The 26,753-nt window shown below is 35.0% G+C and overlaps 1 protein-coding gene across 6 annotated transcripts; it reads right to left on the reverse strand.

Moving 5' to 3' along the window:
* Nucleotides 1-19,416: 19,416 nt before the first annotated feature.
* Nucleotides 19,417-26,223, reverse strand: LOC108489473 (formamidopyrimidine-DNA glycosylase). 6 transcript variants are annotated; one of them, XM_017794046.2, is made up of 10 exons: nucleotides 25,854-26,223; nucleotides 25,661-25,712; nucleotides 25,140-25,197; nucleotides 23,853-23,921; nucleotides 23,639-23,764; nucleotides 21,903-21,953; nucleotides 20,852-20,929; nucleotides 20,509-20,611; nucleotides 20,162-20,196; nucleotides 19,417-20,089 (listed from the first exon to the last, which is right to left on the reverse strand). In XM_017794046.2, exons 1-10 carry the CDS (start codon nucleotides 26,080-26,082, stop codon nucleotides 19,643-19,645), a joined length of 1,248 nt encoding a protein of 415 aa, XP_017649535.1. In that variant the 5' UTR covers nucleotides 26,083-26,223; the 3' UTR covers nucleotides 19,417-19,642. The 6 variants fall into 6 exon arrangements, 5 of the variants coding, with proteins under 5 accessions (XP_017649535.1, XP_017649536.1, XP_017649533.1 ...); XM_017794047.2 differs by lacking the exon at nucleotides 20,509-20,611 and adding an exon at nucleotides 20,665-20,764; XM_017794044.2 differs by having other exon boundaries at nucleotides 20,509-20,764.
* Nucleotides 26,224-26,753: the final 530 nt, after the last annotated feature.

Genomic DNA, 26,753 nt, shown 5'->3' on the forward strand with positions numbered 1-26,753 from the left:
AATACAAAAGTCGAGCTTGTAAAAGGAAAATCTTTGTTGATCGAACAAGGGAAAGAGAAGCTGGAATTATCCATTAATGAGCCTGTAGTGGAGAAAGAGGCTAGGGAATTCTTGAAATTCCTAAAATACAGCGAGTATAGTGTGGTGGAACAATTACACAAGCAGCTGGCACGCATATCAGTACTAACTCTGCTCTCAAACTCGGAGGTACACTGTAACGCGCTGATGAAGGTGTTGAATGAAACCTATATCGCTGATGACATTTCGGTAAACAAGCTAGACCGCCTTGTCAACAACATAAGTGCCAATAACTTCATCTCCTTCAGTGACGATAAGATACTGTCAAAGGGTATGGGATCCACCAAGGCTCTGCACATCACCACTCGCTGCAAAGGGTGTAACACCCCTAACCCGTATCCGCTGCCAGAACAGGGTTTCAGAGCATTACTTCTATTTACAGATCACTAAAAAAAATTAAAATACTTACCGATTCAATGCATCATATAAATAAATATATTACCATTCAATCAACAGTTTGACACTTGTATAAGCATCAAACAGCAACATTGTTAGTATGCTTGCACATATCTCATATAAATTCAACATTGATATATCTATTTTCTCGACATATCGCACTTGAGTTTAATAATAGTATCAACTTACATAATTTCCTTGTATCAACATATCAAAGATAATCATATATGTACATGTCATGAAACATATCATGCTCTTACTGTTTCTTCATAAGCATATATCATTCATTTCATTATATCAATATTTCATGCTCCATCATTTCCATATATTTTATGTATATTTATTCCGGTAATAGCTTATATCAAACTTAACATAAATTATATTCCATGTACTTATACTTATTTCGTTTATCTATCTTCATAATTATTTCATATAACCATTCGTCATCGATACATATTACACGAATATCAATTGTTCAATGGATGTTAGGCGTCTCCCATCCACGGTCTTATTTATCTTTGACATGATGCCATAGTGTCTTTCAACTATGGTCTTACTCATTTTCGTCATGTTGCCATGGTATCTTTCAACCATGGTCTTGTTCATTTCATATCACGTTGCCATGGTATCTTTCAACCATGGTCTTACACATTTCATATCAGGTTGCCATGGTATCTTTCAACCATGGTCTTACACATTTCATATTAGACTGCCATGGTATCTTTCAACCATGGTCTTACACATTTCATATCAGGTTGCCATGGTATCTTTCAACCATGGTCTTACACATTTCATATCAGGCTGCCATGGTATCTTTCAACCATGGTCTTACACATTTCATATCAGAGAGCACACTCCTGCGAACCTCATCTTTACAGTGGGATTACCAGTCCAGGCTAAATCCCCTGTAATATAAACTCATAGAGTATTGTCAAGATTACCAGTCCAGGCTAAATCCCCTGCAACGACAATTACTTTAATGAGATTGGATCTGAATTACCAGTCCAGGCTAAATTCAGACCCTAATTCGGATTACCCATCCGGGCTAAATCCATTTTACACGTATTCTTCGGGAGGGCTATATCAGAATAGGATCACCCGTCCGGGCTAGATCCTTTTTACCGTCAATTCCTTTTCAGAGATCCATCGAATTTTCCTTTCATTCAACTAGGATTTATTTTCAATTTATATCGAGTATTATCAATATTTCATCAAATATCATGAATTGAACATTCAAATCATATTTTCATCATATAACCAGATATTTCAAGTATTTAAAATACAATTCAAGTTACACAAACTTACCTCATTGCTTGTTTGTGTTTATAATTTCATTAATCCGATATCTTTTCTTTTCCACGATTAAGTCTCATATTTGAGTCGTCCGGATCTTTATAAATAAATTTGATCATCATTTTCATTCATTTCATCTTCTAATGCATTTAATTAATGCTCTAGGCAAAATTACCATTTTGCCCCTAAACTTTTAATTAATGACGATTTCGTCCTTAGGGTCAAGAAAATAAAATTCTTGCAATTTAATCCTTATTTCCAGCTATTATTCTCATATATATTGATAACAGTCCATGAATTCTATAAAATATCAGAATTTTTCATAATTTCAACACTTTTCAATTTAATCCCTAAAACATGTTTCCCCCGATCTTGAACCAAATTAATAATTTCATTCAATTTTTTAATTTAAATAATAAAACAATCCATTTCATGCAATTTGGTCATTTCTGACATTTTTACAAAATTACCCATAAAGTTTTACTTTTATTCAATTTAGTCCCTAAGCCTAAAATATGCAAATTAGCCATGCTTAATGAATATTCATATATGTTTTCCTCCTCCTCCTCTCCATTCCACATCCTTGATGTATGTAGCACACTTGTAAGTAACATTATCTATAATCTTTATTATTTACTTTTATGAATATTCAAGCTGTCCATCTGTGTCATAGTCACTGAATTATTTATATCTGGAGCTATAGGACTCCAAATTAAGATCCGCTAATTTTTCCTGAAACTAGACTCATATATCTTATTACCATAAAATTTTCAGAATTTTTGATTTAGTCAATAAGTACAGTTTATTCTTTAAAGTTACCCCTATTCTGCTGTCTGACAGTTGTGACCCTTCTTCACTAAAAATTAATTATCTCCTTGTACAGAATTCGAATGATGTTCATATTTGTTTCAATATATTGAAAATATACTCATTCAGGATTCTAAACATATAAATTTAAGCCCCTAATTATTTTTATCCAATTTTTTTATGATTTTACAAATTTAGAACAGGGGAACCCGAAATCATTCTGACCTTGTCTCACAAAATTCATCATATCTCATGATTTAAAATTCCATTGCTTACATAATTTCTTCTATAAGAAACTAGACTTAATAAGCTTTAATTTAATATTTTATTCATCCTATAATTATATTTCTACAATTTTTGATGATTTTTCAAAGTTAGACTACTGCTGCTGTCCAAAACTGTTTTAGTACAAGATATTAATTACCATGTTATAACATCCTTATTTTCTTTTTCTACACCATTTCTCATCACTTTCTCTTATTTTTTTATTCACTAACATATCAAGAACATAGGACCTTATGTAAGAAAACTCTACTATAACATTATTTCCATGCTTTATCAATAATAACAAACTAAAAAACATATTGAAATCTTGATGTACTTACCTTTTTTTATTGACTTCAATCTTTAACTTGATTTTTCTCTCTCCTCCAGCTTCGATTTCTTGAATCCAACTTAATATTCTTTCTCCCCATCATCTCCTTGCTATCTTTCTCTCTTGATGGCTATGAAAATTCTTTCAATGTTTAGGTGAAAATAATGAATTTTTGGTGGAAGGACTAAATTGTAAAGAAAGTAAACTTCTTTTCTTCTTCTTATCTTACATTAGTTTGCATGGGAAAGGAAATGTGTTGATAATTCTTCATCTTTCCTTCCTTTTATACTAAATAAATAATAATATAATAATAATAAACATCTCATAAAATATTAATAAAATAATATTTATCTAATTAATTAATTTAAAATATCATCAACATAATCATTACATTCTAGAATTCTCTCTCTTACTAATTGACCATTTTGCCCTTCATGATCTTTTAGAATTCCATTCTTGAGTCATCACTTAATTTGGTAAAATTGCAATTTAGTCCCTCATAATTTTTTTACCTATTCAATTTGGTCCTAATTCATCAATTTTTCTTGGTTTCTAGATCATTCTACCCTTAAAATATTTGCACCATTAGTCCTTCAACTTTTTTATATTTACACTTCAACCCCTTAAATTTTGAGTATTTACTCCTGTGTAACAAGACTTTTCTCATCTTTGCAATTTAGTCCTTTCTTGAATTAATATATCATAATATACTTCTCAATATTGACATCACTCAAAAATTCCCTTTTTGTCACTTTATTTCCTTATTTTACTATATCACGGATAATATTTTACTGTAAAAATTTTCGGGGTATTACAAATGGTATACATTACTGGGGGTATTAATTGATAATGGATCGACATTGAACGTCTTGCCCTTGTCTACATTGAATAGGTTTCCAATAGACAACTCTCATATAAAGACATGCCAGAACATAGTGAGGGCGGCATTTGATGGCACCGAAAGAAAAGTGATGGGAAGGATTGAGGTACCTCTTCTGATCGGACTAAACATATACGAGGTAGACTTCCTAGTGATCGACATCACGCCTTCTTATAATTGTTTATTGGGGAGGCCTTGAATTCACTCGGCGAGGGCTGTACCATCATCATTACATCAAAAGCTAAAGTTGGTGACGGAGGGCCAGCTGATAATGATAAAGGCGGAGGATGATATTATTGCATTCGTCACTAGTGATGTGCCGTATGTAGAAAATGATAGTGAGGCAATAGAATGTTCCTTTCGGTCATTAGAATTTGTAAATGCAACTTTCGTCATTGAAGGGGGTAGGGTCCCAATGCCAAAAATATCCGAAGCTACGAGGATGAGCTTGCAACTAACAGTTGAAAAATGGGCATTACTTGGAAGGGGACTTGGGAAATATCTCCAAGGACAGGTTGAAGTGCCAATTTTGGCTAACAAACAGGATCGTTTTGGCTTAGGGTATAGGCCAGATGCAAAGCAAAGAAGAAAGGAGGTGGAAAGGAAGTAGGAGAGACGAAGAGCACGATTGAGTAGGGCAGAGGTCAAGTAAGAATCAATGAATTTTTCCCATATATCCAATACATTCGTGTCAGGAGGAATTATCTATCCTGAACCGCAGATGACAGGAGAAGGAACGGCCAAAGATTTGATGGGAAGTCTAAACATCAACGTCATATCTAAAGAGAAACTGATGGAAGGAAGACTTAGCAAGCATTTGCCCTTATGAGCCTGAAAGTGTTCTGAACAACTGGACTGTGGAAAAAATTCCTGTAGTTTTTAGAGCTAATATAGAGTAATGTTCAAAACAAACTTGTTGTTTTAAAGCCTAGAGGCAATAAGAATCTTTTTTGAAATGGGCTCATGTTCAAAATGTTTATTTCAATATAAATACACATTTATGTCTTATTCTGAGCAAATCTTCTTTTATCTTGCGCAAATATTCTTTTCTTACATTTCATTTATAATCATGCCATACAAATAAGTTATTTTTAGATTCTTTTATTTTTTAGATATCCTTTCGTGCTTACAATAGGTTTCTAGATATTAATGACATGAGAGATGCTATTACGGACCTAGAGTTCCCTTTTGAGCGAGACATGTGTCCAGAGGGATCTCAGGATTTTGAAGATGATGGAGACTGTAACTTACCTCCGGATTTGTTAAGGATGGCCGAACAGAAAAAGAAATAGATTCTACCCCATAAGGAGACAATCGAGAATATGATCTTGGAAAAAGGGAATGAGGTAAACATTGGAACTTGCATAACCAAAGAAACAAGACGGGACCTCATTGAATTACTGTAAAATTTCAAAGATATCTTTGCGTGGTCGTATTAAGACATGCCTTGGTTAAGCACTGATATTGCGGTGCATCGCGTCCCCATAAAAGAAGAGTGCAAGCTTGTTCAACAGAAGCTTTTAAGAATGAGACCCGATGTTGCAGTAAAAATAAGGGAAGAGGTTAGGAAGCAATTTGATGCTGGGTTCTTGTAAGTAGTTAATTATTCAGAATGGGTAGCCAATGTTGTCTCCGTCCCTAAGAAAGATGGAAAAGTGCGGATGTGTGTAGAATACAGAGACTTAAACAAGGCCAGCCCAAAGGACAACTTCCCACTGCCTCACATTGACACTTTGGTGGATAACACGGCAGGTTACTCACTGTTCTCCTTCATGGATGGTTTCTCTAGATACAATCAGATAAAGATGCATTCTGAAGACATGGAAAAGACCACATTCATAACCTTGTGGGGAACATTTTGCTATAAGGTAATGCCATTCTGGTTAAAAAATGCGGGAGCAATGTATCAAAGAGCTATGGTAACCTTATTTCACGCCATGATGTACAAGGAAATTGAGGTTTACGTCGACGATATGATCGTAAAATCCCAAACAGAAAAGGAGCATTTACGGGTTTTGAGGAAATTGTTATTGAGGCTGAGAAAGTTTCAGCTAAAGCTCAATCCAACAAAATGTACTTTCGGGGCTAGGTCAGAAAAGCTGCTTGGTTTCATAGTCAGCGAAAACAGAATTGAGGTCGACCCTTACAAAGTCAAGGCTGTACAAAAATTACCTCCGTCGCACACTCAGAAGGAAGTTCGAGGTTTCCTGGGAAGACTAAATTACATCGCCTGGTTCATTTCACAACTAATTGATAAATGTGACCCCATATGTTGCCTTCTCAATAAATACAATCCAGGTGTGTGGGATGATGAGTGCTAGAAAACCTTTGACAAGGTTAAACAATATTTGTCCAATCCCCCAGTACTAACGCCACCTATTCCTGGTAGGCCATTGATACTGTATTTGACGGAATTTGACAATTCAATGGGATGTGTGCTCGGCCAACATGATGAGACAAGAAAGAAAGAAAGGGCGATATATTACCTCAGTAAGAAATTCACTGAATGTGAAATGAGATACTCGCCAATTGAGAAATTATGTTGCGCCTTGGTTTGGACCACTCGGGGATTGAGGCAGTACATGTTGTACCATACGACTTGGTTAATCTTGAAATTGGACCCTTTAAAGTACATGATGGAGTCAACTGCTTTGAGTGGAAGGATAGCCCGATGAAAAATTCTACTTTCCGAATTCAACATAGTTTATGTGAACCAGAAGGCTGTGAAAGTGAGTGCAATAGCAGATTTTCTAGCCAATAGAGCTTTAGAAGATTACCAGCCTTTGAACTTTGATTTTTCTAATAAAGATCTAATGTATGTGGCAACCACCGAAGAAGACACTCCAGAAAATCATCATTGGAAACTGAATTTTGATGGAGCATCAAAAGCCGTTGATAATGGAATTGGGGCAGTCCTGATATCCCCAAGTGGAGATCATTATCCATTCACTTGCAAACTGGATTTTAATTGCATAAACAATATGGCAGAATACGAAGCATGTATCATGGGAATCCGTCCAGCCATCAAACGGAAAATCAAAGTACTGAAAGTGTATGGGGATTCTACACTGGTGATCTATCAGCTCAAAGGTGAATGGGAAATAAGGGACCCAAAGTTGATCAACTATCGAGAGCTAGTTCTGGATTTAATTAAGGTGTTTGATGATATCACTTTCCGTTACCTCTTGCGAGGCGAAAACCAGATGGCTGATGCCTTTGCTACGTTAGCTTCTATGATCAGAGTAAATAAACGAGAGGATATAAAGCTGATCCAAATAAGTATTTGTGAGGCTCTAGCTCATTGCTACAATATTGACGAAGAAGAGGAGAGAGATGATTATCCTTGGTATCATGATATTCTACGATACGTGAAGAAAGGTGAATACCCTGATCAGGCAACTGAAAATGAGAAGAGAACGTTAAGGAGGCTGGCTAATGACTATGTCTTAGACTAAAAGATCCTGTATAAAATGAGGAAAGATCAGGTGCTGTTAAGATGTGTTGATGTTGTTGAAGCTAAAAAAATCCTGGAGGAAGTCCATAAAGATATCTGCAAGACGCATGCCAATGGTTCACAATGGCTAGGCAAATCATGAGATTCGGGTATTACTATTCCACGAAGGAAGCAGAATACATCAGTTACACCAAGAAATGTCATAAGTGCCAAATTTATGGAGACAAGATCCATGTGTCTCATTCACCTCTTCATGTCATGACTTCTCCGTGGCCTTTCTCAATTTGGGGCATAGATGTCATTGGGTCGATTTCGTTGAAGGCTTCTAATGGACATCGATTCATCTTTGTGGTCATCGATTACTTCACCAAGTGGGTAGAGGCTGTTTCATACGCCAACGTCACAAAGTCGGCGATCAGCAAGTTCTTGAAGAAGGAGATCATATGTTGACATGCCAAAAAGGATCATATCTGACAACTCATTGAATTTGAATAACAGCGTGATAGTAGAAGTCTGCAGACAGTTTAAAATTAAGCACCACAACTCGTCACCATATCCCCAAAAATGAATGGTGCAGTTGAGGCGGCTAATAAAAATATCAAGAAGATCATGGGAAAAATGACTGAGACCTATAAAGATTGGCATAAAAAGTTACCATTTACTTTCTATGTCTATCGAACATCTGTCAAAACTTCTACTAGGGCAACACCTTACCCATTAGTTTATGGGATGGAGGCAGTTTTGCCCATTGAAGTCGAAATTCCTTCTCTCCGGGTTTTATCAGAGTTGAAGCTAGACGAAGCTAAATGGATCCAATCCCGATATGATCAGCTAAACTTGATTTGAAGAAAAGAGGCTGAAGGCTATCCGTCATGGTCAAATGTACCAAAAGCGAATGATGCAAGCTTACAACAAAAAGGTTCACCCCATAGTATACCATAAGGTGGACTTGGTGTTAAAAAAAGATCCTCCTTATGCAAAAGGATTTCAAAATGAAATGGATGCCAAACTGGGAAGGACCTTATGTGGTAAAGAAGGCTTTTCTAGAGGGGCACTGATATTAACTGAGATGGACGATAAGAGCCTGCCTAACCCAGTAAATTCAGATTCAGTCAAGAAGTACTTCACTTAAAATGAGTCTAAGGTGAAAACCCGCAAAGGGGACATAAAAAAAAAAAAAAAAAAAATTAGAGGCCGAGGTGAAAACTCGGAAAGGGCGTCTTGAGTCCAAAGAGGTTTTGAATTGAATATCTGAAAAGGGCAATTCAAATTTCGATCGAAGATGAGGCCTGTGGTAGTCATGCTATGTTAAATTAACGAAAAGGAAGTATGCTATATCTTGGGGCATCTACAAAGTACTTTAGATCTCCTAAACACATGTCGAACTCAAAATAGTCCTCAAAAAGTTCATAGAAAGAGCTCAGGCTGCGATATCTGGGGCACTTATTTTTGTTCCCCTTTACCTATTTTTGTACTCTGGCAGTATTTGCTTTCTTTGACTAATCTATTCTTTTTGAATTTTGTTACCAATAAATCACAACTTTTTCTATCTTTATAATCTTTTTCAAGCGCTTGTATTGAAATAACGAGTAATGGACTAATAATAGTTTTACAAAAGAGGTTCTGTATATTACTCTGAAAGTTTCTAAATAGTACAAAGAACCTGAAACAGGGCTGTTGTTTGAAACTCACCAAACCTAAGGGTTGGAAATGTTTGAGAAGGAAGGGTCTAAATTGAGACTACCTCTTAATATTTTTTTTATCAAAAGTATCAGATATAAGATATTGCATCGATGATACAACATTGACGAATAACGAGCAGTGTTCACCCAAGCATTAAAATGGGATCTTGCTCGAAAAAAAAATTGATATTCTGCATACGCATCTGGTCATGTTACCCAGAAAGGGGTGTAACAGATCATTTGATTGAAGAAGATGATTTTCGATACCGACTGAGTAAAAAAGGCAACATAATATGTCAGTGATAGAACTCTGATGAAAAATGAGTGATGACACTTTAAGCATTTAAAAAGGAATCATTCTCATGACATTTCTTCATTCATATCATTCATAGTTCATTTTGGTTAGGAGCATATGATTCTGATCATAGCATCCTAATCATTTGACATAAATATAGGCATACGAAACCGAGTCTACAGGACATGTCCCTCAGAGGACGGTATAGCAATACCAGTCAATTCAAAGATCTTATCTCCCTAAGCAGTAGTGGAGCAGATAGAAGATGGCAAATCTTATCTCCATGTATCGGCAATGGAGCAGATTTAAGCCACCAGCCTTATCTCCCTGAAGTTGTAGTGGAGAAGATTCAAGATATAATTCTTATCCCCCCTAAAGTTGTAGTGGAGTATACTGGAAATTACAAATCTTATCTCCCTAAGTAGTAGTGGAGCAGATCGAATACGGTAAATCTTATCTCCATGTATCGGCAATGGAGCAGATTTAAGCCACTAGCCTTATCTCCCTGAAGTTGTAGTGGAGCAGACTGAAAGTTGCAGATCTTATCTCCCTAAGCAGTAGTGGAACAGATTGAAGACGGTGAATCTTATCTCCATGTATCGACAATGGAGCAAATTTAAGCCACTAGCCTTGTCTCCCTGAAATTGCAGTGGAGCAGGCTCAAATACAAGTCTTATCTCTCTGAAGTTACAATGGAGCAGACTGAAAGTTGCAGATCTTATCTCCTTAAGCAATAGTGGAGCAGATCGAAGATGGTGAATCTTATCTCCATGTATCGATAATGGAGCAGACTTAAGCCACAGGTCTTATCTCCTGAAGTTGCAGTAGAGCAGACTGAAAATAGTGAATCTTATATCCTTGAAGATTCAGAGGAGCAGATTGAAGCTAAATCAACAGATCATAGCTAACTTTATCTCCCTGAAGTTGCAGTACAGCAGGTTAAAATTACCAAATTCATTCTCCTTGAAGTTCTAGAGGTGGATTAGAGCGAGGCTACGTGAGGAAAACAAGTATCAAGAAGACAAGACTCTGTAAGACCGGGAAAAATTGGCCCTTTTAAAGTCTTTGCTCCATTCTCATTATACGACAACGGGCAAAGAGGGGCAGCTGTAAGACCTAATTTTAGCCTGAGCCCATATACATACAAAACAAAAAAACCAAAAACAAATAATAACAGTCCAATACAAATTTTAAAGCCCAAGTTTAAATGCTGGCCCAAAATATATTTTGGCCCGATTACATAAGCCCAATAGCACGAAATTTTTTCAGGAATAACAAACCCTAACATTGAGGCTCTCCCTTTGGCCTGCGCCGCTTCCACCTCCACGCACTACCCACATCCTCCACCACCGTTCACCACGTACATCCCCACGTACCACGTCCAAGCCACGTCTGCCATACCTGCAAATGTGCACAAAACAGTTGTAAAATGGCTATATAAAGCCATGAATATTCATTTGTTTTTTTTGGGTTATGAGAGAATACAAGATACACACAAAAATCAATTACAAAGAAATAAGTGCAAAGGAAATTTAAAAGGTGATTCTTTGATTTTGATTTTCTATTGCTTCAGTTCATTCTTTTCGTTTTTTTTTTTTCATGCTTATGAAAATATAAAAAAGGAAAAGGAGAAAGATTTTACCTAAACTCACCGTCGCGGCGCCGGAGAAGCCTTTTCTGAAATCGAAGTTTGGCATGGCGGTTGAGCTGCTTCTCTTTGATCTGTCGAAGAAGAGCAAGAAAAGGAGGGGTTCAAAGATGAAAATCTTTTGTTTTTAGGCAATAGCAAAAATGAAGTTTAAATGAGTTTTTTTTTTAGGTTTTAAAATAACCAATAAAATGGTGTCGTTTGAATCTTTGGACCTCAGGTGCCAAAACGGCACCGTTTGGTGTTGGACCCGCGCGTTGGCCTAACTCGCAGGGAGGCTCCGCGCGTTTTGGTTCTGAATGGGGGATTTGCGTAATTAGTCCCCCTCTCTCGCGCTAGCGTTCAATCGAACCATGTTTATGTTTTCTTTAATTCTTTTAAATTATCCCTGGAATTTGCACGTATGCCCATTTCAGTCCGCGCTGAAACGTTTCGTTTTGGGGTTTGGTTTATTTTCTTTTTTAATCCCTATTGGTTTTGTATTTTAGTCTTTACAGTTTTTATTTGTTTACAAATTATCCTTTCGATTTTTTCCTTTTCTTAATTAAGTTTTAGTTCATATTTTATATTCTTTATAATTTATTTATTATTCATCTTTTTGAAATATTATTTTAACATGTTATTTTGTGCCATTTTAATTAATCACATATTGTTATGTTTTTATTTCCTTTTTGTATATTTTACATCGATTTATTAAATGATATATTGGTTTTAAAGTTCTTTTATATAATTCTATACTTTAGAGATTTATATGATATTTATTTTCGTACATAAATATATATCCACATACATTTGTTTATTTCAAACACTTTTATATATTATTAATATTTATATATATATATATATATATGTATTATTTATATTAAGTCTTTTCATTTCATGTATATTACTTATTTAGATTGACATATATTATCTTGTATATCACTTACCTTTTTATATACATTATTTATTTCAAAATTTCATTTATACATTATTATTTCATATATTTTTTTCTTGGCCTATTTCAAACTTTAATGTAAATTACTTATTTCAAGATGTATGTATATAATTGATTGTTTGCATAGTGATGATTCTAAATTGCACTTCCTTTATATCATTCATTTGTGTTAATTTGTTTGGTATTTCTTTAAATTTGCTTTTAATTCATTAGCCTTCAAATGTTAATATTGGTATTTGTATAATGTATGATATGTTGCCATTGTATGTACCCAAACTCGTTCCTTTCAAATTTCATATTATGGCCATTCATTTTTATAATATTTTTTCCATGTTCCATGTTTGTAACCTTGTTTTTTTACATTATTGCATCGTGTCTCAAATTCCAACGTGTTAATTGGTATTAATCGGCCCATTCTTATTCCTAACCAAATAAAAAGCATTTGGAGTCGATTTTATAATTGCTTATTTGAAAGCTTTTCAAAATAAGGCAATATTTTGTGTTTGGGAATTCGGAAAATTGTGCCCTAACGTGCTGGGTTTTGATTTTCCGTTTGACCAAATAACCAAATATCCTTTTAATGGCATGTTTTGGGAAACCATGAGATGATTTTGATTTCGAGGGTTTAGGTTGTCGTATCCTAACGTGCTGGATGTGATATTCTATTCTTTCGGAACAAAGGAATCTTAATGTCCAATTCGAGTTATTCAAATGTTTTAAAAGAAATCGTATTTCAAAATATCTTTTAAATTTTAGACATAAGGACATTGTTTAATCAATTTGGTTCCAACTCTGGGCGTAACGAGGATACTAATCCTTCCTCGTGCGTAACCGACTCCCGAACCAGTTTTCTCAAATTTCGTAGGCCAGAATTGATATTTTAATAAAATAAAAATTTTTATTAGGTGATCCGATCACCTAAACAAAAAAGATTGGTGGCGACTCCATACCTCATTTTAAAGTCGATAACTGTTTTTCAAAACTTTAAAATGGTTTCGACAATATCGATTCAATAAAAATAATTATTTTTTTATTTTTATATTTACCCATACCATCTATGTTATTTTAGGACATTATTTTTTTTCTCTTGCTTGATGTACTTTTTGTAGTTATATGGCTGTCTTTTGTTTTAATGCTTAATTATGATGAGGATATAACAATTAAAGGAATTAATGGTACTTAAGCTTCAAAGAGATTTGGAAATCATATTTGATCTCTACGTGTTATTATTAATATTTATGACAAATCTTCATTCTATTATTAATATTTTATTACTCATTTAATTTAACTTAAATAAAAAATGCTTAAAATTGTTACGTTTGTATAATATAAGTGTTATGTTTTTGTTTTCTCAAGTTTTCGCTTTACTCTTCAATATATAATTTTATGTTTAAATTATATAGATGATTGATTTATCATATTTTTATAAAAATTTTACTATATAGGATGAGTTTCGGGTTTTAATGTTGTGGTTTCATTTTCCCAAGTACGATCAAAACGAGCGGATCATGCCATACTTACAATTGGCGTTAGCGAGATTTGGGGACATTGCATTGATTCGAAGGTTTGACCTGAGGGCGAACTTAATATCCGCCTTGGTTTAGCAATAGTATACGAAGACCTACACCTTCATTATGTCGTGCAGGGAGTACACTGTTAGATTGGAAGACGTCACTATGTTACTTGGGTTACGAGTTGACGATGTTGTCACGAGCCGAAGCAAAGTGTTGGAACCTTCAGTACTATGTCACAGATTGCTTGAACGGTCCCCTAGTGATGGGGAACAGAATTTCACGTGCTTGACATTGGCATGGTTGAAAGCAAATTTTAAGGAGTTATCAAGCACCGCCACTGAGCACAAGGTGATGTGTGCTGCTCGAACCTATATTATGAGCTGATCGGGGGTACTTATGTCGGAAAACACGTCTAATAGGGTCCACTTAAAGTACTTGCCTTTATTGGAGGATTTCTCTTGTGCCAGTACTTACAGATAGGGATCAGCAGTGTTGACCATATCATATCGTGAGCTTTGCCGAGCAACAAAACTCGGGGTTAGTAACATGGTTGGCTATGTGGGTCTGCTGCAGTCCCTGGGCTCTATACAGGATGTCGTTTCTAGTAGTTGTTAGGAACCAACCATATTCGTGACCACTTGTAAATAGGTAAAAACAAAATTATACTTAACATTTAACGACTTATAAGTGTGGATAATATTTTCCCAAGTTTAAGTGCTAAAGTGTTTGTTTCAGTTTCAGATAGACCACATCTTCGAGAATTGGTGCGAGCCAGACATTAATCATTTACCGCCAAATGATAAAGGGGTCTGTCGGAGAGAAAGTAATATATATTAATATGGTTTAAGTAACATTGATTTAACTTATCCACTTGTAGTATGTGATGTGAATTGACTCATTATGTTATATTGTACAGTTCTTGTGGATGTCGTATTCTGCACTGAACATTACAACCCTTATTCCTTAGTGGGTTCACACCGAAGCCCATGTATGGTGCATTAACATGCCGGTGCTCAACTTCTTAACCGTTGAGTGGTACAACGCTAATCGAGTTATGTAACAGTTTAGGTGTAGACAATTTGTGTCGGTTGATCCACAATAATTTGCTGATGTCCACGATAAAACCATGAAGGAGAAAATGCAACAGATTAGAGCGTGGAACATTAACATTATATAGCACTATGGAATGCCCGATACGACAGGCGACCTGAAATGCACTCCTGCATGTTTGACTTCAGTCTCTCAATTGAATACATGCAATGGTACATAACTCGATGACGCGTTTATTTATATGGTGGGCAACTTGATAGTACCAGATCACGGCTACAGACGTGGAGGTAAATCTATAGAGGAGCTCGATCCAGAGGATCAACATATGGCAGAGCCCGAATCGGATGACCAACCCTTAAACACATTAGACCAATGGGTTGACGCTTTTTATAATGGGTCCCAGAGTAGTTCATATCACCCTAATGTCCACCCCGTCAACGAATGCCCGTAAATTGCTATACTCTAAACAACGATATCATTCACAGTTTATTCCAATTTTGATACATGTAAATTTCAAGTGTTATGTAATATTTTTTGTATTGGTTTATAATTCTGCAACTTATGTATTAGTCTTTTTTTGTATAACTTATAATATCTTTTAAAGTATTAAAAGTTGCAACAGTTAATTTTAAATAAAAGCTTAACACTAAACAATACAAACTTTATTTACACAAGACCATAAAATGCAAACATTGAGTACAACATTTAATTTCCTTCAAACCGTGAACATTGACCAGTATAAACGTTTCCATTGGGACACTTGTTGCGGTTGTGGCCAACTGTTCTACATATGTGCAAGCTTTGGATTGACTTGTTCTCTGATATTCATGTCGTTCTGAATCCTCATTGTTGTCGGTCGACCTTTAACTTTCCTACTTAGTAACCGATCTGGCAGCATCTCGAAGGCAGGCGGTTGCACTTCTCATGTCGATACATCCCTTAATATGGGGAACTCGTTACCCCAAATACGCAATGTACTTTCAAGCATGTACACATCTATGATATATTGTTCGACATTCAAATTGTAGGTAGCACACACTACAACCACATGCGAACACGGGTATCATAGTATTTGGAACATCCCACACTCACACCGCTAGTTTCAAATATCCGTAGGACTGTGGCAAGATCCCTGACTGAAGACCGATGTACTCTGTCACTTGGAAAGTTTCCAAGTTTCGGGAATATAGTTCTACATTCATCGACCTAGCCCTTTGAGCATTCTCTTTCATGGCATCCTTAATATCTTCGACATGAGCGTGTCCTGCTTCTAACTGTTTTGCTTGTTTCAACCTCATTTCTGGCATTAAGGTTGTCAGCCTGTAAAATATAGCTGAAAAAACAACTGAAATTGGAAAGTGATGCGTACGCCTCAAAACGGAGTTAAGGTTTCAATGAGGTTAGTCATCATATAACCGTATCGGTACCCCTCGTCAAAATATTGAGCCCATTGCCACGGCTCTATACTACCCAACCACTATCTGAAAGAAGGTTTAGACCCCATCATATCAGTCTCTAACCTGGCCAACTTATGTCTGAATCAGTGTGCTTCCAGGTCGTATCCTACGTATGTATTCCAATAGAACACGTTACCATTCTAATTAGGAAATGAACTTGAAATATTTACAAATACAAATTTAAATACGATATTTTTACCCATGTTCATGATTCGTTTGTGTCAATCTTTGTTCTTGTACTCATTGTGGAAGTTGACATCGATGTGATGAATATAGTAGACGGACCTCCATGGAACCTCAGTTTGTTGAATCACAGCAACAAGGCCCTTCAATCTGTTAGAGATAATACAAATGTTGTCTTACCTAACAACATGCCTCCGCAAGTTTTGAATGAAATGTACCCACGATTGGGAGTTCTCTGACCTCACGATAGCAAAAACGATCGGTAATACATTTTTGTTACCGTCTTATGCAACTTCAATAAGATGTATCTGTGTGTATTTTCCATAAAGTCACGTTCCATCAACCTGTACTAGTGGTTTGCAGTGGGAGAAAACTCTAACACATGGATCAAAATTACAGAACAATCATTAGAAAACTCTTCTCCCCAGTTTCAATTGTCCATTCGGGTCTTTATAAGGCAATGTTTGCAAGTCCACGACAGTTCCTAGGACGTACTCCACCATCGCTGAACTCTAACCCTGAAATTCATTGTATGACTCATCTCAGTCGCCGTATAATTGTTGCATAACCATTTGTTTCGCCCAACACGCTTTCTTGTATGACACTCTGTACTAGAATTGGGCTTGTATGTCCGTAATCAATATCTATACAATAATGATTGGGCTATCTTTCACTAATGGCGTGATGCAGTGCAAGTACTTTTGGCATCCAATTTCAAGTGGTCTTGGGACATACGTGTTGCAGTGCATGTATGATGCCCTTCTAATTTTTGTATTTGCCACTATTGAATCCTCTATATAAATGCAGCCCAAACTCGTCAACCACACCCCTCGCTGGCTCTCCAAAATTCCCCAACATATAATATCGGTGTAGACTTGGCAACCTTGCAATCGATCGACAACTTCATGCTGTACTGTTTGATGGAAAACACACAGTCCGTCTTGTTCTCAAACCGTTGCCCAATGAACAACTCTTCCAACTGCGAATTTGACGTCAATCTATGAGCAGGTACTTAATTGGCGTACTTAGGGAACTTGGATGCATGCACTGCATCTGGATCTACGTTCAACACGTCACCCCCAGGTTCGTTTCGTAAAGTAATACACGACTCGGGTTACAAAATAAAGGGCTGTGAGCATCTTCAACCTCCTCCAGGCCTTCAACGTCGATATCGTCCAAAACCTCATCAACATCAGGGTCACTAAAATCTTCAACGTCCTGATCAAAATCTTCACCATTATTGGTCTTTTCTCTAATGTCTGCCTCTATGCTTATTATCACTTCCGGATGTATTTGTAGACGGGGACCGGGGGTAGGGTTATTATACGAACTCCAACCATAATTTAGATTTTCGGGTATCTGTGATGTCCCTCCACATTCTAACTGGTCTATCCATCCGACATTAAGATCAAAGTCAAATCCGTAATGTTGACTTATTGGAAAAACATTCTCAACAGGCTCTAAGTCTGCTAACTCAGCAAATAACTCAACTGGTTGAGGGTTCTCACTCCCAATCGACTTCCAAATTTCCATCATAGTGCCCAAGTCATCATCTAACAGTTGCATCTCACAAAATTTCAATAGATCTGTAGAGATTGGAAACTTGTAAAATAATCTGGACGTCGCCCTTCCACAACGAATAACTATTTTCCAATTAATCTTCCTTTTCATTTCTATCAGCTTCATAGTTTTTTTGAATCACAACCCTACTCTTTGCTGACCTTGAAATACACAACTAATATCACCTTTTACAATTTCATCATAAAAAAGAACGTACACCAAAAACGCCTCGTTATTCATCTTCAACAGAATTTTTGAACTCTCCTACTAAACACAACAATTTCACCATTCTATATATGTTAGAGAACCAAGTGGTGAAGCCATAAAGAATGTAAAATATCAAATTTTAAATTTTTATATTGAAAAATATATTTTTTAAAAAATTACACTTGTAATAAAGTGGTGGAGCCATTCTAAATGACTCCACCAAATAAAATATTATTTTTTAAAAAATTTAAATATAATTTTAAAAAAACGTTTGAATAAAAAATATTATAAAACATTTAAAACATTATAAAACAAATAATAAATAATTTTAAAGGCAAATTTTTAAAAAAAATAGAAAAAGGAAAAAGGGTAGAAAAGGCATTGGAATCTGGTAGGGCCAAATTATTTGGCTCCACCAGAAAAAAGAAAATTTGTTTAAAGCCGCCCCCATTTTTTCAAAAATCGCAGTATTTATTTAATATTTATACAGGTAGTGCCATTTTACATGGCTCCACCAAAAAAATTAATTTTTTTATCTCAATTGCTGACGTGGCAAGTTGGTACCGCCAAATACTTTAACTCTATCAACTTTTATTGTAGATTTTAGGCTATTTACGTATTTTATCAAAAAATTAAGTCATTTACGTAATTATTTAATTAACTTTTTTGGGTTAGTTTTATAAAATACCATCCATAATTAACACCTTGGGTTTTATTTTTTTATCAAATAATTCATTATTAATAATAATAATTTACATTTATATTATAGTAATAGGCTTAATATTTACCACTTTGGCCAGTCATTCACAATTATATATACAAGAGAAAATGCTAAAATGGGATCTTACTCTTTGATAACTAGACTTGGGGGTTTGGAGTAGTATGCATATTGGTCAACGGCTCTGAGGGTCAAAGGACAAAAAAGTCCACGCATTGCCAAGTTTATTTATTTGTTTTTCCGAATCCAAGTTACACCATTTCCTCCATTTCCATCCTGAAAAACCATATATTTTACCTCCAACATCACTATTTATCCTAAAACTGAGAAAATAAAATGTAATGACTTGAGGACAAGCTTAGCTTTAATTCAACTTTAAAACAGAGTTGCACCCAAGTCCTAGCGTATGTGTGGATGCTGGAAAGGATTAAAGAAGTCCATGCATCCACTTCACTTTTTGCGTTGGACCAACGCCAAAAAATAATTACAACTTTGCAACCACAGCAATCAACCTCAACACATCTCTTCCTATTCTTGGAGGTTTATGATTTCATTTGCTTGCATTCCAAACTTCCATACCCAACATCTTAAATACTGCTCACTTCAAAGCCAAGGAATCAAAATAAGTGATCCGTACTTGCAGCTATCAGTCTATGCATAGGTTGTTTAGAGCTTCAAACTTCAAATAACTTAAAACACACTGAAAATTTTCAAAATACCCTGCAACAAACAGCTGCAGTACAAGGTAGCCGCCGATTCAGAATTTAAGCCAAGTGTGATCTAATAACAAGGTTGAACAAGCAATCCTAGTTACAAGAACATGACACCGCCCTTCCATTCTTACAAAACTTGGGCAGACGTATCTGGAGACGTTAAATGATTCATCAGCTAGCTACTTGCTCTCTTAGGCTTCTTACCATCTTGACTACTCACTGGTCGCTTCGATGTCTTCACAGTCTTCACTTGTTTGTTACTAGTATTAGTTTTAACCTTCCTATCTTTCTCTGTCAGATCTTCATCATCCTCTTCACTGCTACCATCATTGTTACCACCACTATCATCATCATCATCATCATCATCACTCTCTTTGGCTTTTCTTTTCATAGGGGGCTTTCTACCACGACCTCTAGGGTTTCCCCCCTTCTTAGGTTTGGTTATTTTAGTGCTTTCCTCTTCCTCATTCGTAGGTTCATCACCAACGCCATCTTCATCATCATCATTATCCTCAGCCTCATCACCTCCTTTTTTCTTTGAAGCCTGCTTTCTAGGTTTACCTGCTGCTTTTGTAGCTACTGTTCCACTCAATTTCTGCAACTCAGGTACATATGCGGATGTCTGTACCAGAAAGTGAACAGTTAAACAAGGCACTTGATGGACCAACATAAATTATATTTTAGAATGACCTACCCTGCCACCAGCATTGATAAAATCAATTTTCTTCCCTGTTATTAAAAAGAAGCTCATTATTTTCTAGGGAAAAAAAGGGCTAATAAACATGAATGGCAATATTCATAACTTGATATCAATCAGTAAACAGCCACATTGTTTAATGGATGAAAATAAAACTAGGAAGCACCATATCTTCCAACATAATCAACATACAATAAAGAAATACAACACAATGAGCAGTTTTACATGCATGTTGTGCACACATAAGAGCTGACACATGCATTTAGAAGGAAAGTATCAATTTATCACAATGAAAGGAGATGGGTGATGATGCTAGAAGACGCATATAGGTTCAGGAGCCAGACCGTCAACAAAAGCCTTGCCAGGCTTCTTTTCGCGAGAATGAAATATCCAATTACTTGGGAACTGACTACTATCTGCCCCAACTTCAACTGCTTTTTCAATAACCTGTAAAAACAATTTTTTCAACATGATTATCAGTTTCATGAGAGGTATCTTACCCTTAATTTTTCCAGACTTTTTGCCCCACCGAAAATGAAACAACCAATCACAAGGAAAACGTTTGCAGTCAGCATCAACTTCAACAGCATACTGAATGACCTACAAATATTTTCCTCTATATTTTCCATGAAGAACGCACAATTATAACATAAAATATTACCAACTACAAGATGGGTCAACACTTACCTCCTTGATGCAATTGTGTAAAGTTGCACAGTTTTCTTTGGACAGGCTGGAACAAATCTGCAGTGGATGAATTCTTGCCTGCCACGTAGAAAATTCTATGATAAACTTGTAACAGCTATGTAAATACTTTGAGTCCAAATAGCTGCCCATTTAAGAAATATATTATATATTTCTCATCACATATTAGTAAAACCAAACTTAACTCTGGAGGGGATTGATTTTGGGAGGCTAGTGACCACCTTACCAAACAGCCACACTCAACTCATCTTGTCAACCTCTCTATTAAAAGCCCTTCAAATGAGTAAAGTTGCTGTTTGTCAAAGGAGAATACCATTCAATCCACCCCCCAAAAAAAAAATAATAATAATAATAACAAAACTAACACACACACTCAACAAAAAAAAAAAAAAAAACCCTCTTCCACCCCAAAAATTAAAACTCCAATATAGTTGGTCCCATTAATTGTATTATTTGTATTGCTCTCTGGTTCGTTGCACAAATACATGAGCAATCATTCTCTTAAATATACTTCGTACATATTTTGATAAAATTGTGGAGACTGAGAAGAAAAAGAGTGAAACATATAGAATGCTTGATATCTATTTTTGAATTCCCGACATTCTAAAACTTATGATCAGTCATCAAGATGCATCAAGACAATGTTGTGTATTCAAAAGAAAATGTCTCGTAGTATTAAACCAGTGATAAACATGACATTGTATGAGGTCAGTCTTCTGTAATCAATGAATCTAAATTCAATATTTTCTATTTCTCTAAAACTTTTCAAACTAAATAAGAGATTGAACGAGCTATCTTGAAATGCAACTTTAAGATCATTACTTGCATTCTCTCAAACTATGTCAAGGACAAAGCAATATATATATATATATGGTAACCTCAACCTCAAGTGGAAGCTCTATTTTTTCAGTGCAACAAACATTGAAAATTTTTTATTTGGATTATAATATCAAAACTATGCATTAGAAATGTGCTGTATCTGGATTATATAAGATCCTATATCATGGGTCAATGTTTAAAAAGGTGCACTCACTTGGTATAGCACTTCATCTGCAATCCAATTGCCAATTCCTGAGATGTAACTCTGCAAAAGTTAACAAAGGCAATTAAAACCGTTACTTTTAATCAGAGAAATAGAGAATTAGAAACAACAGTAGCACATCAAAGTAGATACTGTATCTAGAATAACTGGAATTTTTTTCCTTTACTTTTCTAAAAGAAAAGCTAGCTAAAGAACCAAAAGGCATAAGCCTATCAGGTAGACTTGTCTAGAATCTTCCATCATTCTCGTTTTCCTTCTCTCTTTTTTCTTCATCAAAGAGAACCATGATCTCATTCGTAATGAATGGGAGAAGGCAAAAGCAGGCTGCTCTGTAAGAAAAAATTGGTTCATACTAAAGCTGGTGTCAAGTTTCAACCCTCTATCTTCCTTCTTATCTCTAAAACAATTTCACGTTCTTGTTTTGCATTTTTTTCTTCTTCATCCTCTCTGTATCTTTCCAGACCAATAACTTCCTCAATTCCTCTTATACTTCACGTTTTGGTCAATATATGGATTGGGTTGTTTTAACTTGATGTTCATATAACCCAGCAATCATCCATTGTCTCTGCTATTCACTTTCTTCATTGTCAAGTCAGAACAGCCATCGCCATAGAAGATTCACATTCTGCACCTGAATCCATGTATAGGGGGCATCTTACAAATTTAATTTCCCAGGGGAGGGGGTGCAAACAAAAAAAATAAAAAAACTATGAAGGGCAGAGAGGTTTACGACAGTTGTTTCACGACCTTAAAATGCAATCATAATTGAAATAGAATGTGCCTGCCAACTGAGTTGGTAAAGCTCAGTCATCAAGGTGGTGGATTAAGGGAAAGGGAAACTTGCACCCTTTCGGGGTAGCTCAGCCATCAATAAAATATCTAGGATGAACTTTGTCTTTCTACATTTTCCCAATAGAAAACACCAGGACTACAGAATACTTCAATGCTACAGTGAGGATGATTCAACTGGATGGAAGTCTCATTCATGCTAGGTTAATAACATATCAATACAGGAGCACAAGAAAAAGCAACTGATAAGAGGAAACAATAGAAAAATCAAGTAACTTTAAATATATTTGCTAGCTACATGGAACAAAAAAGGCTTCAGTCATTCAATAAAGGATATGAATCAGAGATGTACTGCAGAAAAGCAACTTAAGTACACTGCATCCACCTAAACAGAGTCTAATGTCATTAATTATGTTGAAGCAAATTGTTCTATGTCCTAGTCCTGCCCTTACAATATGCTGATCTCCAAGAACAAGCTTTGAGAATCACCAAAATCAAGTAATGGAAACAGTATTCTAGCTTGAGTCATGAACCGAAAATGAAACTGAGAAAGTTGCACGCATATAATTTCATATTGCATGCAGCAACCTGATTTCATTCTTACAAGGAATTACTGAGGGAGGAAACGGGACAAGTAACTGGAAGGAAAAAGAAAGAAAAAAATCAAAAGAATAAAGATAATGTCTAATACATTTAGGCAATTCGCTAATAGCAAATGAAAAAAAAATCAAAATAAGAACTAGTGAGCAGGATAAACACAAAAGCTACCATTTCAAATAATCTCTTAACAGCTTAATCAAAAAGAAAAGCTACTAGATACAAATATTATGTTAAGTAGGAAAAGAAACAATAAAAGAACTGAAGGCTAATACAAGACTAGAGACATAAAATCATTATGACAACAAAAAAAGTAAAACCATGGCCACATGAGTTTTAACCTGATCAAGCAATAGAGCTTTAATTCCAATCTTCTTCTTGCTTAAGGAGTCAGTAAATTCATTAATTGTCATAGGCTCAAACAGTGCATCAGGACCAAGCTCAGATATTGGAGGCACAGATGTAGGCTGCGCCAACCAAATCATTTCAAGATATAAACCAAACATGAAAAACTGTAGGAACTCAACAAACTAAATAAATTAGAAATTGAAATACATCTTTGAGCAAGCGGACTCTAGCAAATCGCCTCTTATCAGTGAAAGATAGCTCCAAACCATCATCTAGCTGCAAAAGAGCATACAAATCAATTTTGTCAAGGGCACAAGGAGGTAAATCCCTTAAAATGCCTCAAGACCAAGGCATAAAAAATGCTTTCGCACATGGAGTAAATAACAATATTTATATGTGTATTGATTTTGTACGAGTCTCTCTAAAAATCAGGTCTAATTTATTTACAAACATGCAAATTTTTTTGTAGGTCAATATGCATGATCTCCTTATGGTCCATGTCTGTTGTTGAATACTCAAATATTGAGAAATAGCGAGTTTGATACTATCCATTTCTTACTAGTAAAGGTACATCAAATGAAAAAAATGAAAAAATAAAAGGAATTAAAGAATAGTGAAAACAGGCAAGCTTTTTTTAACACTTATCACCTTACAAAAAAGAAGTATCTAGGCGCACAAGGCATGTGCCTGATCAAATGAACCTCAACTGAATGGATCTAAGGCGCTTTTTTTGTCTGGTGCTTGCGGGCCCAGGTGCAAGCATGCACACCTAGGCACATGCCTTGACAATACTGATCCCGATCAGGGTAAATCCCCATGAATATAGCCTTAATAATTTCACTAAGATACAGAAGAACTTATTTCTAATTCTAAGTGCTTAATTGGATTATTAGACAAACAATCAAACAAGATGAAAATCACTTAAAATGATACATTTTAGTTTTTTCTCTTCGTTAACTGCAGACAATGGCCTTTGAGTGCCCAATATAAAAGAGCATATAATAAAATCAACCAATGACCCATTAATGACCATTTTTACTGGGAAACCAACTGCACCAAATGACCATAAACCTGCTTCAGAATTTTTATTTTCCTTCATATCTACTCGTCCAAGTTCATCCGGTCTTGAAAAGCTATTGGAAGTTCAAAATAAGAATATAGAAAGAATCTAATACAGGTCTTGTGAACATCATAAAAAAAAATGAAATAGGAGAGCATTAAAATGATTAGAAACCAATACACATGTCACTTAAGAAATATATAGAGAAGCTTCACCTTTGAAGAGACATATGGGATTCAACAATTATATGCTATGTTAAATTAAGTGCCAAGTTTAATGCAAAGAAGATGTCATATGAAAACAAACTACAAAAAGAAAAACTATTAAAACTTTAAAGATTGCAAATGTTGAATGACGATATTCAAGGATAACTTAAAGAAAAGATAATCCACAGAACATATTGGATTACCAAGGGAAAGAGCAATGGTTCTTACTTCAACAAAGAACTTTGAATATTTGGACGGCCATTCATCATTGTCTTTTACAGCAGACCTATATGTATTAAAGATGTTAAGATTACTACCATAATGTTCCTAACCAAACATCAATTATAACAATATGAGCTAAAATCCCTTTCGACTTAACAAATTAAACATCTCTCTCTGATGCAATACCTTCAATAGCTCATGAAATCTTCTTAATCAATGTAGACGCTATTTAGTTGTCACTATTGGTGCTTCCGATTAATTATCAATTAAGTAAAACCAAAATGGAAGGGGGAAAAAAGAAGAAGAAGATAAAATGTAACATTTTTTTAAATAATAATAATAATCAGTTCAAGTAAAAGTCAAAATCTTACATTTTGTTATTTATAATAGAAATTCCCAAACTTTTAACAATTTAAAATGTCTTCCAGTTTTTTTTGTAAGCACAGGTCTTGCATTTTGCTTCCGAGACAACCAAAATATAATAGAAGTAAAAATATTTCCTACTGAGAACCAGAAAAGAACATCACCTCTTATATTTTGTAACAGCAACGCCTTTTATATAAATAGCACCGGCCATGCCTGAAATCCGTTCAACCAATATTTGGTTAAAACAAAATAATAATAATAATAATAATAATAATAATAATAATAATAATCTTAAAGAAAATGAGCAGAAAATAGAAAAAAACCGAATTTCTAGGGCTTTTAAAGGAAGCGTACCGAACTGGAAAGAGGGAAAAGGAGGGGAATCAAGGTGGAGCCAGAGGTTCTTGCCCTTTCGGTGAGCAGAGACGATGGTCTTGCCTAAGAGAGCGGACTCGAAGTCCACAGAAGAGACTCCTTCGATGACTTTAGAGTCATTGGCTATAATCGCTCTCTTGATCTTCTTCCCCAAGCAGTTCTCTTCTATCGCTCTTCTTGCTGCCTCTACCTCTGGAAGCTCCGGCATTGCTTCGCTAGGGTTTTACCACCTTTCGCGCGCTTTGTCTTGCTCTTTGAGACTTCTGACAGAGGAAGTGTGAAACTCTAATGATTTTGATTTTCCTCTTCAGTGATTAAATTTTAATTTGTTTTATTCATTAAATTCGTTTGGTACGAAAGGAAAGCAATAATAAAATATTTTTTTGAAAAATAATTACTTTTTGAAAATAATTTATATTTCTGGTGTTTGGAAGGTGTGTAAATATATTTTCTGTTATTTGATGATTTTTAGAAAATATTTTTTGAAAAGTTGTTTTAAGAAATTTATATATTTAAGAATTTATTATATTTTCATTATTTGATTGAGTTTATTATATATATATATGTTAATAAATTTATATTTTAAATTATTTTTACATATATTACAATGATTTATTTATAAATAAATAAATCATTTTAAATATATAATAATGCTCAATTATTAAACTAGAATATTAACCGTCATAAATAAATTGAAAACAACCAAAGTCAAATAAATTATTTATAATTGTGTTATAAAAAATAAAAAGCAATGATTGAATAATTATAAATTAGTTTTCAAACTACAATTAATACTAGAAATTAATAATATTATCTAAATGCATAATTAGTAGTACACTACATGATAACATCAACATTGTCCAAGTGCATAACTAATAT

Source organism: Gossypium arboreum, chromosome 10 (genome assembly GCF_025698485.1).
Source record: "Gossypium arboreum isolate Shixiya-1 chromosome 10, ASM2569848v2, whole genome shotgun sequence".
Taxonomy (NCBI): domain Eukaryota; kingdom Viridiplantae; phylum Streptophyta; class Magnoliopsida; order Malvales; family Malvaceae; genus Gossypium; species Gossypium arboreum.